The sequence below is a fragment of the Wolffia australiana genome, chromosome 1, assembly GCF_029677425.1.
Source record: "Wolffia australiana isolate 7733 chromosome 1, ASM2967742v1".
NCBI classification, from domain to species: domain Eukaryota; kingdom Viridiplantae; phylum Streptophyta; class Magnoliopsida; order Alismatales; family Araceae; genus Wolffia; species Wolffia australiana.
In genome coordinates this window covers 23,536,616-23,557,782 of record NC_135835.1, presented here as the reverse complement: position 1 = coordinate 23,557,782, position 21,167 = coordinate 23,536,616, and the positions used below count along the sequence as shown (strand labels likewise).

General features: G+C 35.3%; 2 protein-coding genes across 2 annotated transcripts; both read right to left on the bottom strand.

Moving 5' to 3' along the window:
• Window positions 1–10,756: 10,756 nt before the first annotated feature.
• LOC144709595 (14 kDa proline-rich protein DC2.15-like) lies at window positions 10,757–11,134 on the bottom strand. Its single transcript, XM_078583202.1, has one exon. It carries the CDS (start codon window positions 11,132–11,134, stop codon window positions 10,757–10,759), a length of 378 nt encoding a protein of 125 aa, XP_078439328.1.
• A 9,363-nt stretch (window positions 11,135–20,497) lies between these two features.
• On the bottom strand, window positions 20,498–20,875 carry LOC144709511 (14 kDa proline-rich protein DC2.15-like). The gene has a single exon (XM_078583115.1). It carries the CDS (start codon window positions 20,873–20,875, stop codon window positions 20,498–20,500), a length of 378 nt encoding a protein of 125 aa, XP_078439241.1.
• Window positions 20,876–21,167: the final 292 nt, after the last annotated feature.

Here is a 21,167-nt window from a genome sequence, read left to right as displayed (position 1 = left end):
TTGGTATACTTAAAGTAGCTTTTCTTCTCTTTTTTGTACTCCGTTCATAAACACTTATACATTCTTTTTTGAAAGCCATATAATCCTGTTTTGTAGTGAAAAAAGGTATACTATAGAAAATAGCTCTATCCTTTGCAGAACAAAACCAACTAACGATGTTGATCAATTTCATTAAATTTACTATGTCAGGATATTTATGATTCCAGAATTCATCGCTAAGTTTAGCGAGGTTATATGTATCTTTTCTACTTAGTAATTGTCCATATGTACTCCTAATATCTTTTTCTATACTAATCAATGTCTTTCCATAGATCAATGGCATAAAAATAAGCTTAATGAGCTTTCTATCTAACTTATATTCAATGATATCCATCTTTACCTTATCATTTATTCGATGATTAATAAATTCTTTTAAATCCTGGAGCAAGTAGGTATATACGTCTTGTATTTTACCATCAGGGTGAGGAATAAGATTCGTTCTCATAGCCATTTCTTCGTTAAGTAATAAGCAACTCATGATTTGATAGGCACTAGCAGAGGCATCTTGCGTTATTGGTATTTTATTATATTCTTGAACTACATCGTAACATAGGACTTTGGCTATGAACTGAAATGGATCGCTAGCATCCTTAGCGAAGCTTATTAAACTCTCATCAGAAGCATAGATTAAACTCTGCATTTTCTTATACCATTGAAGAGCATCATCATAAAGATAGAATTTCTTATACTTAAAGGCAGCTAAAGAGGTTACTATGTCCTTTACCGAGTCTTTGCACCCTTCTACTTCTTGAATATTGTTGGCAAAGACTATTAAAGCTCTAGATATATCATGTTCATGAAAATGCAAGATACCTGAGCGGTAAATTCTACCACGGAAGTCCATAAATGCAGGCAGATAAAAGACAAAATCCTCATATGCGGAAGCTAGCGTGATTATAAAATCTTCATACCTAGCTTTTTGTACCTTAATAGATAATTCTTTTAAAAGAACATCAAGGCGATAAGTTACCTTTATAGCCTTATTCTGATAAAAGGATATCCTCAAAAGATCGAAGACTTCTTTAAGATTCACGCGGGCTAGTATTCTAGGCATAAGAAGACCTATTTTTTCTAAAGTAGAATGATTCTTCTTAATGAACTCCAATACCTTTTTATTTATCTTAAATCCTTGGTTCTGAAGCCAATTCAATATGGAGCACATTTCCTTATACTTAGAATCATCTAATTCTATATTGAAATTATTTAGGTTATGAGATGATAGAAGATTGTAATGTATATTTAAGGAAGGACAGCTTAAATAACCACCTTTCAGGTCTGATAACACAAAAGGCTTCTTTATTTCTTCATTAAGAAATTTAAATACAATATAATCATCATCATCAGATGGATGTTGCCAATCTACGGGCTTCCAAACCATTGGAAGATTGAGTTTCAACGGGAGAATACTTAAATCAAAGTTGCATACAACGAATAAATGTTTTTCTATATAAGCCTGTCAATTCTTTTTAACTACAGATTTATTATCATCCGCGGAAATGGATTCAAGAAATATCAATTTTCTTTCAATCATAAACTCAAGCAATCTTCTACCTATTTCAAATTCTTTACCTTTTTTATGACTGATATCACCTTTGCTACTACTATCAACTCGACTATTTTTAATTTTACTCTTATTAATTATATTAGCCTGTGTCATAACAATTCTATCTATTAGTCCCAAAAATGTAGATACCCTCACAACCGAGTTCTCTTGAATACTGTGAAAGGACACACTTAAGGCATATATAAGAATAGCTTCTATCGTATATTCACCAAATTGAACAATAGTGCTATCATAAAGTTCTTTAGTAATGTATTTTTTCAAATAGTATTTAGCGCTAATAAGATTCTTTCCTATCAATCGTTTGATTAAATTAGCAGTTTCAGTAAATATAGTATTTTCATCGAATTTTCTAGTTATATCTTCAATCTGCATTTGTAATTTTCTTAAATCCAACTCATTCCATTTATCATTTATTTTCTTATTCTTGTACTCATTCAATTTTCTATAAACTTGTGTATTAAATATTTCCTTTTCTACAAAATCTGGTAACTTTTCCACTATATCCTTATACAATTGATCCCAAAATTCATTGATGATATTATCATTACTTATATTAGAATACGCCCTCATAAAATTATTTCTATTTTGATTTAATGTCATGCACTTTCTCTGCAATTTCAAGTAAAATCAACTCCTTTCTCAGTACTCTTCCAATGAATGAATATCTGTTACAACACACCGTTCTAAAAATATTATTAATGTTTACACTCTGACAGTTAAAAACTCCGCATTTCTTAATCGCTCGAAGCAAGCGATAGCCTCCTCTTATTTCAATCGCTCGGAGGTTGATGCAATTCATTGTAAAAAATGATATGTTCATGGTTTTGTTTTTTAATATATATTATTTTTACCTCGGGATGTCGGGGTATGAGGATTTTTTCCCCTAAAGAGAGCCAAGAGTTATAGGTGTATTTTTTAGTGTGTATACACTTCACCCCACTTGAGGGGCTGGGGTGAAGGGGAGGTTTAGATACAACCGGGGCTAAAAGGTTTATGATTGAATCTCAGAGGCATTCTTATCATTTGGTAGATCCAAGTCCATGGCCTATTTCGAGTTCACTCGGAGCTTTTGCAACCACCGTAGGAGGTGTGATGTACATGCACCCATTTCAAGGGGGTGCAACACTTCTCAGTTTGTGTCTAATATTTATCCTATATACCATGTTCGTATGGTGGCGCGATGTTCTACGTGAATCCACGTTGGAAGGACATCATACAAAAGCTGTACAATTAGGACTTCGATATGGTTTTTATTTTTTTATAGTATCAGAGGTTATGTTCTTTTTTGCTCTTTTTCGGGCTTCCTCTCATTCTTCTTTGGCACCTACGGTAGAGATCGGAGGTATTTGGCCCCCAAGAGGGATTGGGGTTTTAGATCCTCGGGAAATCCCTTTTCTTAATACCCCTATTCTCCCTTCATCCGGAGCTGTCGTAACTTGGGCTCATCATGCTATACTTGCGGGGAAGGAAAAACAAGCTGTTTACGCTTTAGTAGCTACCGTTTCACTAGCTCTAGTATCCACTGGCTTTCAAGGAATGAAATATTACCAAGCAACCTCCACTATTTCGGATAGTATTTATGGTTCTACCTTTTTCGTAGCAACTGGCTTTCATGGTTTTCATGTGATTATAGGTACTCTTTTCTTGATCTTGTGGTATTCGCCAATATCTTGGTCATCTGACCAAGGAGCATCACGTTGGCTTTGAAGCAGCAGCATGGTACTGGAATTTTGTAGATGTGGTTTGGTTATTCCTATTTGTCTCTATCTATTGGTGGGGAGGTATATGAAAGAACGAATAAGTGGATTGAGGAATGAAAGCTTGAAGACAAAGAGAACCGGGCTTTTCCAAAGAATTACTGCAGCTTTCACACCCCCTTTGATGATAATATCAAAAAAAAAATTGATTACTTTCCTACAAAATATCTCTATATTCTGGCACATAAATGTAGGGATCGAAGAGATTATGGCAGATTATGTTCACCAAGAAATTACCCGAAAATGGATCTTGGTCTATTTGAGATTGTTCCTTTTAATCGTAATCAAAGATGTTTTTTTGTCCTCTACTGAACAAAGAAAATCGAAGAACCTAATGGATCGAACTAATCCTTGGCTGCTACGAATGGCCTAGCGTTGTGGAAGAAACGTTCTGTTCTGATAAGCAAAATAGAGCAACTTATGTAAACATAACTTATTGAAGAACCTTTGGATAACCTGATCGCTACGCCAGGAGGTTCCGACTGAGGAATTACGTTCGGAAATAAAAAAGATTATTAACTTTAGGATAGGAGATCAAAGCACAGATCGGTCCGAAGTGAGCTGCTTGCAGCTTAATAAAAGTTGAATTATCATTCCCGGCCTCTAAAAAAAATATGGGTAAGACATGGTATTGTTTTAGTCTAATACTTGTCGTGGGAATAGGTTATTCTTTTTTTAATCAGAACGAACTACCTGTCAATTATATAGTAAGCAAACACATACAACTCAACTTTGTTTGTTAATATAGATTGATTTTCTTCATTCGCTGTTCATTTACTTCGTAACGTGACCTCAGAACATTCATAAACAGTGCGAAATTTCTTATTTGATTTTACATATTCTTCCAAATTATAGATAAAATCAAATAATATTTTCTCACTCCTTTCTTCAAACTTGGGATAGAAAAATATGTGATCCTCACTAAAGAATGTATTAATCGAATAGTAAGGGATGGAAGTTAGATCATCATCAAGATTCACCACTAAGTAACCAACTGCATAAGGGACATGAATTTCATTTAACATTACGGTCTCTATATCGGCAACAATGAAAGGCCTACATTTCTGTTTATATTTGGCTTTAAGTGCATTTATCTTAGATGATATACGACACTTTTTATAGTTAAGTGATTTAACATCAGGTAGATTAGCATTTCTAATATCAGAATACATAACTTTGATAATATCTGAAATCATATTATCATATAAAGTAATAATAGGAAAAAATTCTGAATTAATAGAATCGGTTTTTTTATCAACTTCATAATATATATATATGAAGATACCTTTGATCACAACATCCTGATATTTTTCACCGTATAACCTCACAAGTTGTTCAACATTAAAATAGATCATTTGTTTGGGTATTTTATTACTTAAAGTATCATACAATGGAATAGCCTTCCCTAAAGTACATACGATCTCATTAATATTAGGTAATTTCATGGTATAACCCATAGTAAATTTGACGTACTTCGACTTAACTTTATAAGCATACTGCTCTAGCAAGAGTAGAAATCCATAGGTAAGCAATTCAAAATCATTAATTCTAGGGTAGGGTTCTATGAAGTGCATATAAGCATATATCTTACCAGGATAGCTAATCTTCCCTCTTGAAGTTCCAATAGAATTTACTAATCGTTCCCAGTAACCATAATTATGAATAGACGAATACGCCCTTATAAAATTATTTCTATTTTGATTTAATGTCATGCACTTTCTCTAAAATTTCAAGTAAAATCAACTCTTTCTCAGTCCTCTTCCAATGAATGAATATCTGTTACAACACACCGTTCTAAAAATATTATTAATGTTTTCACTCTGACAATTAAAAACTCCGCATTTCTTAATCGCTCGAAGCAAGCGATAGCCTCCTCTTATTTCAATCGCTCGGAGGTTGATGCGATTCATTGTAAAAAATGATATGTTCATGGTTTTGTTTTTTAATATATATTATTTTTACCTCGGCATGTCGGGGTATGAGGATTTTTTCCCCCAAAGAGAGCCAAGACTGGGTAGGCACACGTCCTATAAATGTCGTTGACCTAAGAACTCAAGATGCTAATACTATTCTTAAATATGAGCTATTTACTAAGAAGAAGCCCTGATAAATCTAACCTTTAACTTAATCCGACAAATGCTAAAAATAGACTGTAATGAAGAACCCCGCTCAAACTGAATCCGAAAGATCGACAAGGTGGGACTAGCCCCTTTCATCACTCCGACTTATCTTTGGTGGAGTTATAGGTGTATTTGATTTATAGGTGTATTTGATTTTTATAGGTGTATGTGTTATGTGTTATGTGTTATGTGTTATGTCTTATGTATACTATTATATGTGTCTTTTTCAATACTGTATTATTATAATAGGTGTGTTTGAGTTATAGGTGTGAGCTGTGAGGTGTGAGGTGTGAGGTGTACGGTGTAAGGTGTGAGGTGTGAAGTGTGAAGTGAAGTGAAGTGATGTGTGAAGTGAAGTGAAGTGAAGTGTGTGAAGTGAAGTAAAGTGAAGTGAAGTGTGAAGTGAATTGTGTGAAGTAAAGTGAAGTGAAGTGTGAAGTGTATAATGTGTGAAGTGTATGGTGTGAAGTGTGAGGTGTATGGTGTATGGTGTATGGTGTATGGTGTGAGGTGTATGGTGTATGGTGTGAAGTGTATGGTGTATGGTGTATGGTGTGAGGTGTATGGTGTGAGGTGTGAAGTGTATTGTGTGAAGTGTATGGTGAAGTGTATGGTGTGAAGTGTATTGTGTGAAGTGTATTTTTTTTTTAATAATATTTTGAGATTAGCTCTTAACGACCATTTTCATCTATGATTTTTTAAATAATTGATTAATGGACACTTTATTCAGATTCATGGATCATCATTACTCTCATGATTAAAACCATTCTAGAAGGGCATTATGATCATTCATTAAATCTTAAACATAAATGACTCCATAATTTTATTACAGAACCTTACAATATCCAGTTATTTAAATTATCCAATATCTTGCTTGAATCAGCTAGGGACACATATCACAAGCGGTCGACTTCGTTGGTGGTGGATTCTATATGAGTGTTGCTGATCAGGCTGGAAATTATAAGCCAAATTGTGTTGGCTGAGGGTGGATGGATGTAGAAGAACGAGAAATTGAGTTTTTGGGCATAGTTGATCTTTTTAGAAAGCCCAAGGTCTAGGTTATCTATCAGAAAAATAACTTAGAAAAAAGGGTGAGAAAATTAGGATGATTCTCGTCACATGTCTAAAAGGCAGAGAGGTGATTTTTCTTCAAATAAGTTTATTAATTCTCTAAAAATTTCTCCCTCACTCCTGTCAGACAAGAATAGTAGCAATTCGAAGATGAAGTAATATTTGAACAACAATTGGGAGCAAAATCCAATGATGAAAACTAAAAATGAGAAAAAGGTGTTTCAATAGAGGTTCATAATTGATGTTACCCCTTTTAATTCGTGAATAGAAATTTAAGCCTGGATGAATTGATTTATATTATCATATCTATGCCCTTGATCCATATCGAGCCATCCATACTAGGCCTCCTTTAGTGTGCCTAGAACCAGACTGACAAAAACTATCTTTTAGACAACCCAAATCTTAAATAGAGCTCCAGTTGGGTCTGAGCTGCATTGCAACTATGGTCAAACCACATGTCTTGCACTTTTATAATCATGACCTAACCACGGCTCAGGTGATAAACTAGCCATGGCCCGACTCAACTCCTAACAATAATCGAATGGTGGATTGCCACGTCCAATGGGCCCACAAGGCATACAAATCAGATTTGAGGACAAGCTAGTGATAACAAGGGAATGAATGATAGATACGTGTTTGGTAGGGGAACACTCTAATTGTTTTCCAGGTTGAAAATGATATAAATTTAATTGTATAGGATTGGGGACATTTATGATATTTCAGTTCCTTATCTTCCTCTTTCTTCTCAAATATTATTCTCTATCATCCTTTTTTCCTATGATGTCTTTTGGGATCATATCATAATGTTTATAATACCTCAAAATGTATATAACTGTAAACCTAGTTAACATTAGGGCTATAACATGAGCGACCCAAAGCATTTGATGTATTAACTGATACTCTTTCTCCCGTTGTAGCTTACCTGCTAGTTTTACTTAGACATATGATCAATAGAACATAACTATATCATAGTATGGAGCTCACATGAAGGGAAGCTAATTTTCACGAAGACCTATGATTATGTTTCTACGATTGAAAAATTGGAGAAATATAAAGTAATTATATAAAATTGAATTCTTGTAATGAACATATTAAAAAAAATTATACAAAATAATAAAAAGGGGTACTAAAGAATGAAGGTTAAATAAGTGATTAAAAACTCCTTGGTGATTTTATAAATTTTCTAATTATTTTTATGTCGATTAAATTAAATTGCATAGGGGCACACCCTTAGTCATCAAATTTTGATTTTTGTCAACTCAGGACTTGCCATGATGACATGTGCACATCAACTATATGATTTTTACAGCATTTCGAGTCTCGCAGCCATCAGTGTGGAGACACTAAGGATAGATAATGGGTTATCTTTAGTGGAAATAATTCACTGAATCGATCCATATGAATCCCTAACTGGTATTATACCAAATTATCAATCAGGTTTATTCACATCATAATTGTGTAAGTGATCCTTAGGCTTGAGACAACAAAGATGTCTTGCGGATGGATAGTTATACTTTGACTATGACCTACAAGTCTCTAAACAGAGGATTTTAAATAGTCTTAGTTTGGGAGCATCAAGAAGTTTACGAAAATCATGGAGTGATCAAGATGGGATCATCCACCCTCGGTATAAGATGAGACAATTCAATCAAGATGATGCGATGACGTCCTTGGCCAAAGCAATGAAATATGGGAGAAAAGTTTGCTGACGATTTCTAAACACATCAGTACTAACTCAGATGACCAATTGGGGTTTGGCAGTTGACCATACCCTAAGTAATCAATGGCGAACAAGTTCCATGTATGAGTTGATACACACACCTTTGTATATTCTAGAGCAGGAGGTGTAGCTTGGCACCGCACGGGCTGGATACAACCTATTGATTAGGTTAATTAATCAGACAATAATAAATATATATGATGATATAGTTAATTAATTTTGAAGGTGAATAAAGGTTATTGGGCCGTGGGAGTCATTTACTAGACCAATACATGGACCTAGAGGGTCACATGCAAATGGTCCTTTGGACGTCAAAAGATTTAGTTAAGTTTGGGGGGTTTCAGTCGAAAAATACCCATTTAGTATAAAAAGGGGAAGGCTCTAAATGAAATTCTCCCAGGCCAGAATTGTTCATGGGTCATCCCCTTCTTCTCTCTTCTCCCCATAGCTCGTCTCCATTCTTGATGTGATCGGGATGGCATAACGACGATGATGGAAGGTCAACGGAGCTCCTCAAGGCGAAGGAGGAGATTCTACATGCCCTGGATTGGATGGATATGTCTAGAGACTGCACACATGAGAAGCTCAACTCGTCTCACTCTAGGATCTAAGAAATCACAGATGCAATCCGTGCTCATGTGATTTGTTTCATAATGTTATTGATGTCATTATGATTCTGTTATAAGTCTTCCGCAGCATGGAATCCTTATGTTCATACAGGTCAAGGTCTCTAGGACCCAACAATTTCCATGAACTCTATCTCCTTTAGTAGACGTCTTTGGTGATATCTGAGTAACAAGTATAAAACTAGGATTGATTTCCATTTCTACAACCTCCTTTAGGTATATATATATATCTTCAGTTACATCCTTCTTATTAGTATCTAAAACTTGAACTTTCAATAACATCTAGGAGGCACAACACATACACATGCTGCATTTTTCTACATCGTTTTAAATGACTAGACCCTATTTCCTTTCATTATAATATATATTTACTTATCACTGCCCATATTATCATACCACTATCTATTGACTTTTTATTAATATGTATTTGTATTCAATTTGATAACCTGATTTACAGATTCTAATGAAAAACTTTAAGATTTACGATGATTTATGTCAAAAGTACATCTCCTTAAAAATTGTTTGATCCACTCGTGCTGCCTTGTATGGCCATCAACCTTCTCAGATGCTTGATGATCGCGGATGAGTTAGCAACAGTGAATTGGGCTTTGCGTCCCTAAATTAGAGACTCTGTTTTATTAGCGTCTTTATGCTAGATTCGAGCTACAATCAATCATTAGGGAGTAACTAAATCCTATAATTGAACATAATTGATCAGAAATATAACAAAAGTACATCTCCTTAAAAATTGTTTGATCCACTCGTGCTGCCTTGTATGGCCATCAACCTTCTCAGATCCCTGATGATCGCGGATCAGTTGGCAACAGTAAATTGGGCTTTGCGTCCCTAAATTAGAGACTCTGTTTTATTAGTGTCTTTATGCAAGATTCGAGCTACAATCAATCATTATGGAGTAACTAAATCCTATAATTGAACATAATTGATCAGAAATATAACAAAAGTTAACCAAAGGTTTTCTTGACCTCTATATAAACAGGAAATGTTCAAAGGTATGCGCCTGTCGTCAAATTATCCACGTATTTTTCTCAAAATAGAAATTATGACAATAAAAAATTGCTGGAGTCACGTGCTAATCACATTAACCAGGATGCCCTAAACATAACCTTATCTCGGCGCAACGAGAGTTAGAATGCTCTCCCGAAGCGGATTACCATCAAGAACGGTCACATGAATCATTGTATCTGGGATTAATATTACAGGTCTTTGAAAGAAGGAAATAGAAATAGAAGCAAAAAACACTTGGATGAAATCAGATACAGAGCACTGGGTGGCGTGATGGGAAGACGGCGGCAAACGGGGATGGCGGCTGCCAGGAAATCCGACTGTAAGTATGTAGAAACCAAGGCGGGCTTAAAGTCAAATCGTAATTCTAGACTAAGCCAAAGCCCCCTGTGATTTCGGATCATAAGCAAGTCTTCGTTAACTACTATCGCTTCGCTATACTGGTAAAAAAATTGGTTACGTTCCTGAGACTTATCTTCTGACAGTGCTGAATTGGCTATCATCCACGACAACATGTAAACGCATTTGGACAAGGAATCCCGCTGCTTTCTTTCACAAGTAGGGAAACGGTCCATCCTTGTCTTTTCTTGGACTGATCTGAGGACAAGCACGCTGTTCGACAGCCGAAGAAACATCCAGAAAACATTTTTATGTGAACTCATTATTCAATATTCTGCCTGGTCTAACGGAGATAACGTAAAGTATTTATCACTCTTATTCAATAACGCAGCCGCCTGCTTTATTCATACACTATTGACAAAACATAAACAGAGAACCAAGCCGTCCATGTGACGGGCGCAGCTGGTTCAGCAGGCAAGAGTGCTCTTCGCAAAGAGTTAAGGGCACGAGAAGGGGAAAGGCATGCGGCGACCGCAGAAGGAGACAATCCGCGAGACGTCCTGTGGAATCCTGACCCTGTTACCCAGGATCCCCCGCCTAGCCGCAAGGCACACGCAAGCAGCACCTTCCCTAGCAGAAAACGTATCAAGCACAATACAGCACGGGAACCGCGGCGCCCTCAAGCCGCGCTTAAGCCTATCCAGAACGGGTCCGCACGCGCGCAGCCTGCTCGGCATAGTGGGGCAACGGGCCTGTGGAGGCGGCGGCGGGGGAGGCGGAGGTTGACGACGTCCTTGTGGTTGTTCCGCTGCAGTTGCTTCGCTTATCAGCGTCAGCAACAGGATAGCGCCGATAGCCCAGCACTTTAACGCCATTGAACTGAAATTTGGTGCGCAAGTTGAATGATGAGGAGAGAAAGCTTGCTTAACCTGTCTCAATACAGACGTTGCGACGTGCATTTATAGACAAACTATGGTGGTTTTTTTAAAAGCAATGGATTGGTGGACGCCAACAGAGATCATTACAGCGGGGTATGTGGGCGCTGTTTCGGCAGGTAAAGAAATCTTGTGAAATGAGCAGGTGAACGGAGGCTTTCATACGTAGCGGGAGGAATTAGACGCAAGCTTATCAGACGAAGGTAAGTGCTCTATGCCAATAGGTTCCACAGAAGGGCAGTCGCGAAACTATCCCTAGCGCTCAAAATACCTCCTTCAGACATGTTGTCGATGTTCGGATAGCTTTGACGTGCGAGGTAAGGCGTATCACCTTGAGAGAAACAGTGTTCTTTCTCTGGGTACGAAGATTTTCCATGTTGATATTTCTACCAGGGAGGGTCGCTGGATTGCCACCCCATTTACGGTATTCCTTATCTAGTTGATTCGGAATATTTAAATATTCCGAACGCGCTGAGCCCCGTGGACTTTGTTCATCGTTTACAAAAGAAAGCGACGGAAAATGACGCGGTCTTTCCTCCCTTTCCCAGCTGTAAGATTTTCCCTACGAAGACGGCAGTTTCACTGGTGTGCATGCGAGGAACGTTTCGCGTGTACTTCAACATTTACGACCTATGTACTACGAGAGACCTGTTTCTTAAACGATCTGGCTTTGTTATCCGATTGTTGACTTTTTAATAAATTTAACTGTCCATGGTCAGCCGTCTTAAGTGTCTGGGGGTGGAGAGCAGGAGAATGAAGCAACTTTGACGTCGTTACATAATATTATGCTATCTAACTCAAATTATTCCCAAGCCGAGATGAAAGAAAAGTACTCATAAAGATTGTGTATATATGTCTAGAGGTAAGACACATGAACAGCTAAAAGAGACTTGTTGAACGTATCTAATTATAGAGGATTCTATCTAGTGTAAGTTGACATGATCATCTTTTGAGTTGGCTTTAATCAGTGTCCATTCATTTTTTCCCATGCGTGAATATTTTAGGATTATTAGTCCAACCCATTAATATCCTCCTAGTTCGACTAGATTAATGACGAAGCCCTTTGACATCTCTAGTTGCGGTAATCGTGCAGAAGACAAGGAGATCAGACCTGCCCCAGCCCCGTGAATAAGTCTAGAGGTTATACATGTGTGGCTAGAGAGTACTTTTTCAAGGATTGAAAGGTTATTTCACACTGTAACAGCTGAATTGATGATTGAAAGGTTTTGGCTCTGATAAGTTAAGACCTGGCTGCTGATCATCAGAGAAATGTGATCTAAATGTGATTTTGAAAAGCTTTCAGGTCTTGTCATGTTAATATATAGATCAGAGTCAATTTATGATCAGGATATGCCATTACGATCAGATGCTGATCATTCCCCGAACATGGCCCAAGTATTTTAGAATTATTTTATCATGGTGATATTTTGATAAAAAGGTATGCTGATTTAATTAGGTATCTGATCATAAATTGTCTCTGATGAGAATTTTCCCTTGATCAGACTCAATTATGATCAGATTATCTGATCAAGTTCAAATGTTTATCGCGCCCAATCATAGTCCAGGATTCTAATTTTATCAAAATATTATATCAATCTAACGTTCTCACAAGAGTCTAATGCTCATCCATCTGATATATTATGAGCTTCTAAGTTTCATAAACTTAATAGGTGTAAAATTATTATAACCACCTCTCGTGAGAATCATATCCTGGTTAACTTCTGAATGGATTTGGGATTTTTTATGAATACAAATGTGATAAAATAATTTGAATGAAGTGAAATACTGATAGCATCACACATTTGGTTAGAATATTAAAATGATCACAAATAATCTCTGAAGACATTAAAATTATGATCAATATCTGGGATCAGTATAAGCTGTGGTTATATTCGTATCAAGGTCCAACATTTGAACACATGATTTTACTTTAGTAATAATCCAATCATGATTTATGTATGATAAGAGTGATGTGTTGACCATTATCTGACTTTGGTTAGAACTCAATTCTAATCAGACTGAGGTCACTATATAAAATGAGGATAAGATGTGAATTATAGTTTTCTCTTGATCATAGACCATAATCAAATACAATCTTGATCAATTTTTATTCGAAGTCAAATGCTGATCAAATATTTGTTCAGACAGAACTTGACGATCATAAGAAATTAACATTGATGTGATTCACATTTTTCTTAGAGTTATATTGTTATCAGCATCTCTTATGAAGACCAGCTGATGATCAGATCTATATCATGGTTAGAATGTCTAATAAGATATCCCACTTTGACAGAATTAGATCATTTAAAAAACTCTTATAGTATTCTAATGTTGATGAAATTATATTTTCAATAAATTTTTATTTGATTTTATTTTGAAACAGTTATTAAATTCTCATTCTCCTAGTAAATTTTGGATTAGGATCTCTGATCTAAATCATGTGCAAATCATATTTTAGTGAAACCCAATAATTTTTAACAGAATCCAATATTGATTAGGATTTCTTATCAAATTCCAATTCTGACCAGATCAGATGTCTGATCAGAATCCATGTTTAATAAATTTTGAATTCTGAGTTGATTCATCCTATTATCAAATTCAAATTAGGACGAAGTTATCTGATATAGATGAGATATTAATTATAATTTGATCCGAACGAGACATTCTAGAAAACACCAGAAGCTGAATATAATGGTTACCTGATAATAAATTGACTGTGATGATAAATTAAGTCAGAGAAGTATATCAGATGCGGGGTTAAATTTTGAGGAACATATCAGATGATAAAATCCCTACAGTACTTAAGATTCTAACCATAGATTCTACTCAGATCAGATAACTATTTTGATAAGAGTCAGATGATAATGACATCATTTATAAAATTTGAATTAGTGGTTCATAAGAAACTTTTGAGAGTCGAATTCACTTTTAAATTACTATCATCTATGAAGAGGACTTATATTCATAACCAAGCTCTAACAAGATTCTGGTCCTTTCTAGGGATTCTAGTAAGATACTTGAGTTGAACAGAATATGATCTTAATCTAAGGTTTTGATAGGATTTGAATGCTAATCAGATACTGGCAAAGACAAATTAAGGTGTAAGTTATAAAAACTCTAGATAAAATATAATTGTTCTAGATTTATCTTTGCCTAGATCAAATGAAAATTTTAATTTGTGAAAACTCACTTAAATATGTATAATTGGATTGAGGTCGTCTAGACAGGGATTGGTCTTCTGAGATATATCTAACTCTTGGGTTTTAATTACAAACAAATGATGATAATACGGAAAATAAAAGAAGTTAAATTTCTGGTAGAATGGAAGAAGGTATAAGGTTCTTAAAAGGAAGTAAGGAAATAATTAGTATACTTCCGGAGAACTAGAGAAAGGTAGAAGTAAGGCATCTACAAGACACTTTTTTTTTGTTATTATTTTTTAGACGTTAGAGCTACTGACTATGCTGGACAATGAGATTTATTTATAACACTATAAGAAAGGGAAATATTAAGGTAGGTAGTGGAAGATTTATTTTAGATTTTTATTAGTATTTTAAAGTAATAATCTGGATATTTATTAATTAATATAATATTCATTGTTGAATATGTCTGTAGTATATTATCTATTCTAGTTTATTTTTAGGATATGCCTAAGATAGGAGAAATATATATAGTAAATGAAGGAAGATTGAGATGTAGAAAGGTAGCAAATAGGTACATTCATTTTAATAAAATATAAGAGCAATAAAGGAGAGGAATGTGCGTAAGAGTAAGATAGATAGTAATAAGAGATTAGTTAAGTATATGCAGAGTAAGGAAATACAGAAAAGTTTTATCCATAATAAGACTTTATCTCTGAAAAGCTGAGTAGAAAATGCACTCAAATTGTTAATAAAATTAAAAGAAATCAGATATGGAGAAATGAGTTGAAGATATTAGAGAATAATAAGATAAAGGGACAATTATATGAACTAATATTTATTTAGAGATATAGATTAGATCGACTGACTCCCCCTGTTTTAGGCGGGCTAAAAATGGGGGTACCATGTGTTCCACCTAGCTCTGGTGTGCATCGTTGCCCACCTTCATTTGTGATAGCATGAATCAACAAGGTTTTGATGCTTCCTCTATGCCCACATAGAGCTGTAATAGGCTCCAGAGTTCCCAGCTGAACCTATAACGTGTCTCCTGCCAATGTTGTGATGATTCATTTCAAGATGCCAAAAGTGGGTCAAGATAACCTCTCTAAGCATCTAAGAACAGGCTATTGGGGACGGTAGATGAGGTGTTCTAGTCATGGGGGTCCTTTGCTGGCTGCTTGTTTGCCTCTAGCACTTCCTATCAGTCGAAAATGCCCTTCATATGGAGGAGATATCCGGTATCAAATAAATTAAGCCATGCGGACGCTATGTAAATGCTAAAATAAACTCATAGTGAGTTAAAACATTTCCTCCTCCCCCCATGTGAAACAGCAATGCGCTTCTTTGGGGCCTTGGTTCTCTTGGGCTCTATGTTGGGTTCATTGTGCCCCCTGTTTCTGCTGATTGGATCCTCCAATGCCTTGTGTGCTTATGCTCATCAGCCATTGGTTGGCCTGTGGTTGGCTTGGGCACTGCTATGCCGAGACGGATTGAGTGTTGGGCGTTGCAGCCATATCCAAATTTTCTTCTGCCTTTATTTTTTTACTTAATATGAACTTTGGAACATATTAAAATACACTTTAGAGAAAAATTAATCCCAAAAACATGTTCCACCTCTTAAATAACAATCTAAAACATTTTTTAAATACGAGATTTACTGGGTTTTTTCATTCATGTAAAAATAGATTAAGAAGTATAATTTTACCAAAATGACACAATTAATTCATCAAATGTAACTTCATATTAAAATGGAGATACTATCAATATAATGATGCCAGAAATAGGCTTCAAAATGTATGACTTCATGCATACAAGGATTTAAATAGTAGAGTATTGTGGGACATTATAACTTTGATATGAGTCACAGTTAACTTTGATAGGATATCATTGTTTCTTATATGTTCATTTAGCCTACAAGTTTAACAAGATTTAATTCTGGTCTAAATATCAAATAAATGTGATTTGTTAATTAAATGCATATCAAAGCCTTAAAATTTGATAATATCAAAGCTTTAGAATTTATGACGGATTGAACATTTGGATAAAAGTTTGATGCTAATAAAATCTGAGATCTTATCAGAATCTAATAGGTTAGAGATTGACATATGATCAGACACATTTAGGTTAGAGTCATATTTTGATCTAGACCTTCAATCAGTGTCAGATTCTCACCAAATTCTACACTTGATTATAGGTTCTGATCAGAAATTTTTTGTGGTCAAATATTTAAAAGACTAAGATATTAAACAGACTGGCTAATACAAAAGAATTTTATTCTTATCAAATTTAAAATCAGGCGCCGATGAGATTAGATATCAGATCAGTTTTTGAATCTGTTAAAAAGATTGAATCTTATCAGATGCACATTCTGATTATAGTCAATTTCTCATCAAGGAATACGATTAAGATTTGATGTTGGTCAGATATATATAATGTTTAGTGATACTAATCAGAAATTCTATTCTCTTCAGAATCTGATTATGGTCAGAGATTTCAACGAAAATTGAAGCCTGATCAAATTATGAATTAGATGAGAATATAAATGTAAAAACAAATGAATGCTTATGAGATTCACATATTAGTCAAAATGAAAGTTTAATATGGATCTCTAGTTGGGATCAGATTCTTATAATGTTGAAACGTCATAATAAAATTTTTGGCTGAGATAAGAATCCAATCCCAATCAGGAGTTTCCATGAGTCTGGTGCTGATCAGATCGAGCATCCAATCCCATTCTAACTCTCATAAGAATCAAAATATTGTGATATTCAAATTCTGATCAGGTCAAACAATGATCACACTACATGAATCGGATTGTACTCATATTTATAACCAAGTTAGATATTCTAATCACATGTTTTACTAGGAATAGAATCCAATATTGATCAAAGATTTTTATAGGATTTGGGTACTAAACAGATTAAAATCTGGCTCTGACCAGAACTTAAGTGTAAATTCATTAATATTTAATGACAGTAAAATATTGAACCAGAACTGTGATCATGATGACATAGTGATTATACTTTGATCCTGATGCAAGACTTTTGTCAAATTTTTGTCTGCATGTGACGTTTTTATCAGAGTGAAATGTTTATTTTATCAAAAATTGAAGCCAATGTGATGCAAAATTATATCAAGATCTATAGCTACGATTTGATGATGAACATATTTTTATACTTGTTAGAGAGTCAATTCAGAATTCGACTAACACGAGAATTTAACTTGGATGAGAATTCAAGTTTGACTAGATTCATATACTTGTAAGAGTTTAATAAATATTGAGGTTTGAGTTTCTAATAAATATTAGATACCGATGAATGTTCCTATTGAAGTCCGAGTTTCTAATTGGATATTAAAATTTTATCAAAATCTAATGTTGGTTGGATATTCTGATGATATTTTAATCATTGTATCATCAGATATCTTGTTGTGATTTGAATGGGATCATCAATTGACTATGATGGGCGAGTTTCTAATAAATATTAGATACCGATGAATGTTCCTATTGAAGTCCGAGTTTCTAATTGGATATTAAAATTTTATCAAAATCTAATGTTGGTTGGATATTCTGATGATATTTTAATCATTGTATCATCAGATATCTTGTTGTGATTTGAATGGGATCATCAATTGACTATGATGGGCGAGTTTCTAATAAATATTAGATACTGATGAATGTTCCTATTGAAGTCCGAGTTTCTAATTGGATATTAAAATTTTATCAAAATCTAATGTCGGTTGGATATTCTGATGATATTTTAATCATGGTATCATCAGATATCTTGTTGTGATTTGAATGGGATCATCAATTGACTATGATGGGATTTCAATTCTGGTCATCTTTAAATTCTAGTCTGGATCAGATGATCAGAACATTCCTATCCAAGTTAGACATCTTAATCACATATTCTATGAAGAGTAGAATCCAATGTAGATAAAAGATTTTGAGAAGAATAAGATGCTGATATGGTAGGATATCCTATCATAAATATGACCATATGATAGGATATCCTATCATAAAGTTTCAATTCACAATCATAAACTACCTCTAATGATAAATATACTCTGATCAGATTCTGATCCTTAGAAGAGCCAAACTATGATTAAAAGTTAAATGTTGATCATGATATAACTCTTACCATCGTCAAACTTTTACCATATTTCTGTTTGGACTAGAGTTCAATTTTGATCAGAGTGAAATTATTACTTGAATTTGAGAATAAGATCACATTCTGATCAGAATTTGATAATTGTAAGCTACTATGATAAGAGATTTGATTTGATCAGAGTCTGGTCATGATAAGAGATCGTGATTGGAGTTGGAAGACCATCTCAATTGATACCTGATTAGAATGTAACCTAAATATTCAGAATATGATTTTAAAAAATTTAAAAAGTGCTTTCGATTAATAAATTTTAAATAAAAACTAAATATGCATCCGTGATTGGTAAATTTCACCACAGCTTTGCGCTGCTGAAGTTAATAAATAGAAGGATGCACTCATAGTCATTAAAATACAATTTTTTTTCAACTCAGGATCAGCCAATGTATTTGTTTCCCATCATGAACATAACTATAGAATTGAAGAAATAAATTATTATCAAGGAGTCCATTTAGCCAGTCCTTGCAAATTACTTTGATGGAGAAAGTTGACCTTCGATTGTATGGTAGATGGACTAAAACTTCAGTTTGAAACTGAAAATTTTAGCACATAAATATAAGGTTGACTTTAATCATCATAGTATTGTATTATTCAAATGTAATTCCTCTAAAATGAAAATGTGAATGCTGATATACATGACTAACTACACATTCGAGAATTTTTAAAAAAGTACATAAATATTTAATGAAAATGATTATTGTTCCAGAATTTGACATGATAATACTCTTATTAAGTTTGTCAAAATTTTGGCTGATTTACAAACTTGGTGTAAAGATCGATTAAAATGTTTATGCTGCATCATCTTTTTGGTGACTGGTGACAAGTGAACAGAGGACCCCAGAGGAAACTACAAAACATAACATTACGTGACAAGATAGGAGAAATCCTAGTCATACAAATTTTAGTCTTCCACATGTCAAGTTATACAGTCAAGAGACCTTCATGGCTGGTTGCCCCTATGATGTGCCCCCTCCTCATTAACAATGAAATAAAATATACTCGAGTTTAAATCAAAACTCTCACTTTCAGGACATTTATTTTATTTCTTCAAAGTTTACTTTTATTGGGATTCTAAGATGCTTGGTTGATTGTTTGTTTTCACTCATCCTTCCTCCACTCCTCAATAAGTTTTCAGGACATTAAAACAACTACACTGACTTTCGCGTAAAACAAATCAGATGAATATATGATAAAAATCAAAGAACAGGAAGATTAAAAAATAGTCAAGTTCGGGAAGACAAAAGCCAATGCGGTTCCTGCTCCGAAAATAATTCTATTTGTTTCATGACCATCAGATGAAGCTATACATACATGAAAATTAAGAAGTGAAGAAAAAGCGTCAATAAATCGTTTACAAAAAATATTTTTATGAAGTGATTCCGTTTTGAAATAACTGTCTAGTTCTACAGATACCTAATTTCATGACATTTAATTTTATTGGTTACATGGTGACTTAACACATTACCTCGACTGAAATGCTAGCTAATAGAATTAAATGTTCAGGAATTTAAGGTAAGAGAAAAAAAATACTCATACAGTACGAATACCAACTGAAATTCAGATCGAGCTAAGGCAAACGACACAGCAAATCGACCTAGAAGTTGTATAAGTCGGTTTCAGGGGATTTAGCTGAATATCAATTGGGGATACTATGATAGTAACGCATTTGGACAAGGAATCCGCTGCTTTCTTTCTCCAGTGGGGGAACCGCTCTCCTTTTCTCACGTCGGACTGATCCGAGGACAACTCTGACGTTCTACAGCCGAGCGAACATCAAGAAAATATCTGTATGCTAAGTCATTGGTCCACACTCTTTGACGTATTTTTCTGGTATGTTTATTCGTGAACTTCAAAAAACGGGAAGTATTTATCTCTCTTATTCAATAGCTGCGCAGCAGCCTGCTTTATTCATACACGATTGACAAAACATAAACAAAGAACCAAGCCGTCCCTGGGACGGCGCAGCTGGTTTAGCAGGCGAATGGGCTCTTCGCAAAGAGTTAAGGGCACGAGAAGGGGAAAGGCATGCGGCGACCGCAGAAGGAGACAATCCGCGAGACGTCCTGTGGAATCCTGACCCTGTTACCCAGGATGCCCCGCCTAGCCGCAAGGCACACGCAAGCAGCACCTTCCCTAGCAGAAAACGTATCAAGCACAATACAGCACGGGAACCGCGGCGCCCTCAAGCCGCGCTTAAGCCTATCCAGAACGGGTCCGCACGCGCGCAGCCTGCTCGGCATAGTGGGGCAACGGGCCTGTGGAGGCGGCGGCGGGGGAGGCGGAGGTTGACGACGTCCTTGTGGTTGTTCCGCTGCAGTTGCTTCGCTTATCAGCGTCAGCAACAGGATAGCGCCGATAGCCCAGCACTTTAACGCCATTGAACTGAAATTTGGTGCGCAAGTTGAATGATGAGGAGAGAAAGCTTGCTTAACCTGTCTCAACACAGAGGATGCAGCAAGCATTTATAGGGATGAAATGGCGCCTTCTCTAAACGCAGTGGAACGGCGGACGCCAACAGAGATTATTTCATCGGAGTAAGTGGATAGCGAGCTGGGCAGGTAGAGAAATCTTGAGAAAAGAGCAGGTGAACGGTAGCTTTCATACGTACTAGGAGGAAGTTTATTAGATGCAAGTTTATTAGGCGAAGGTAACTGCTCTATGCCCGTAGGT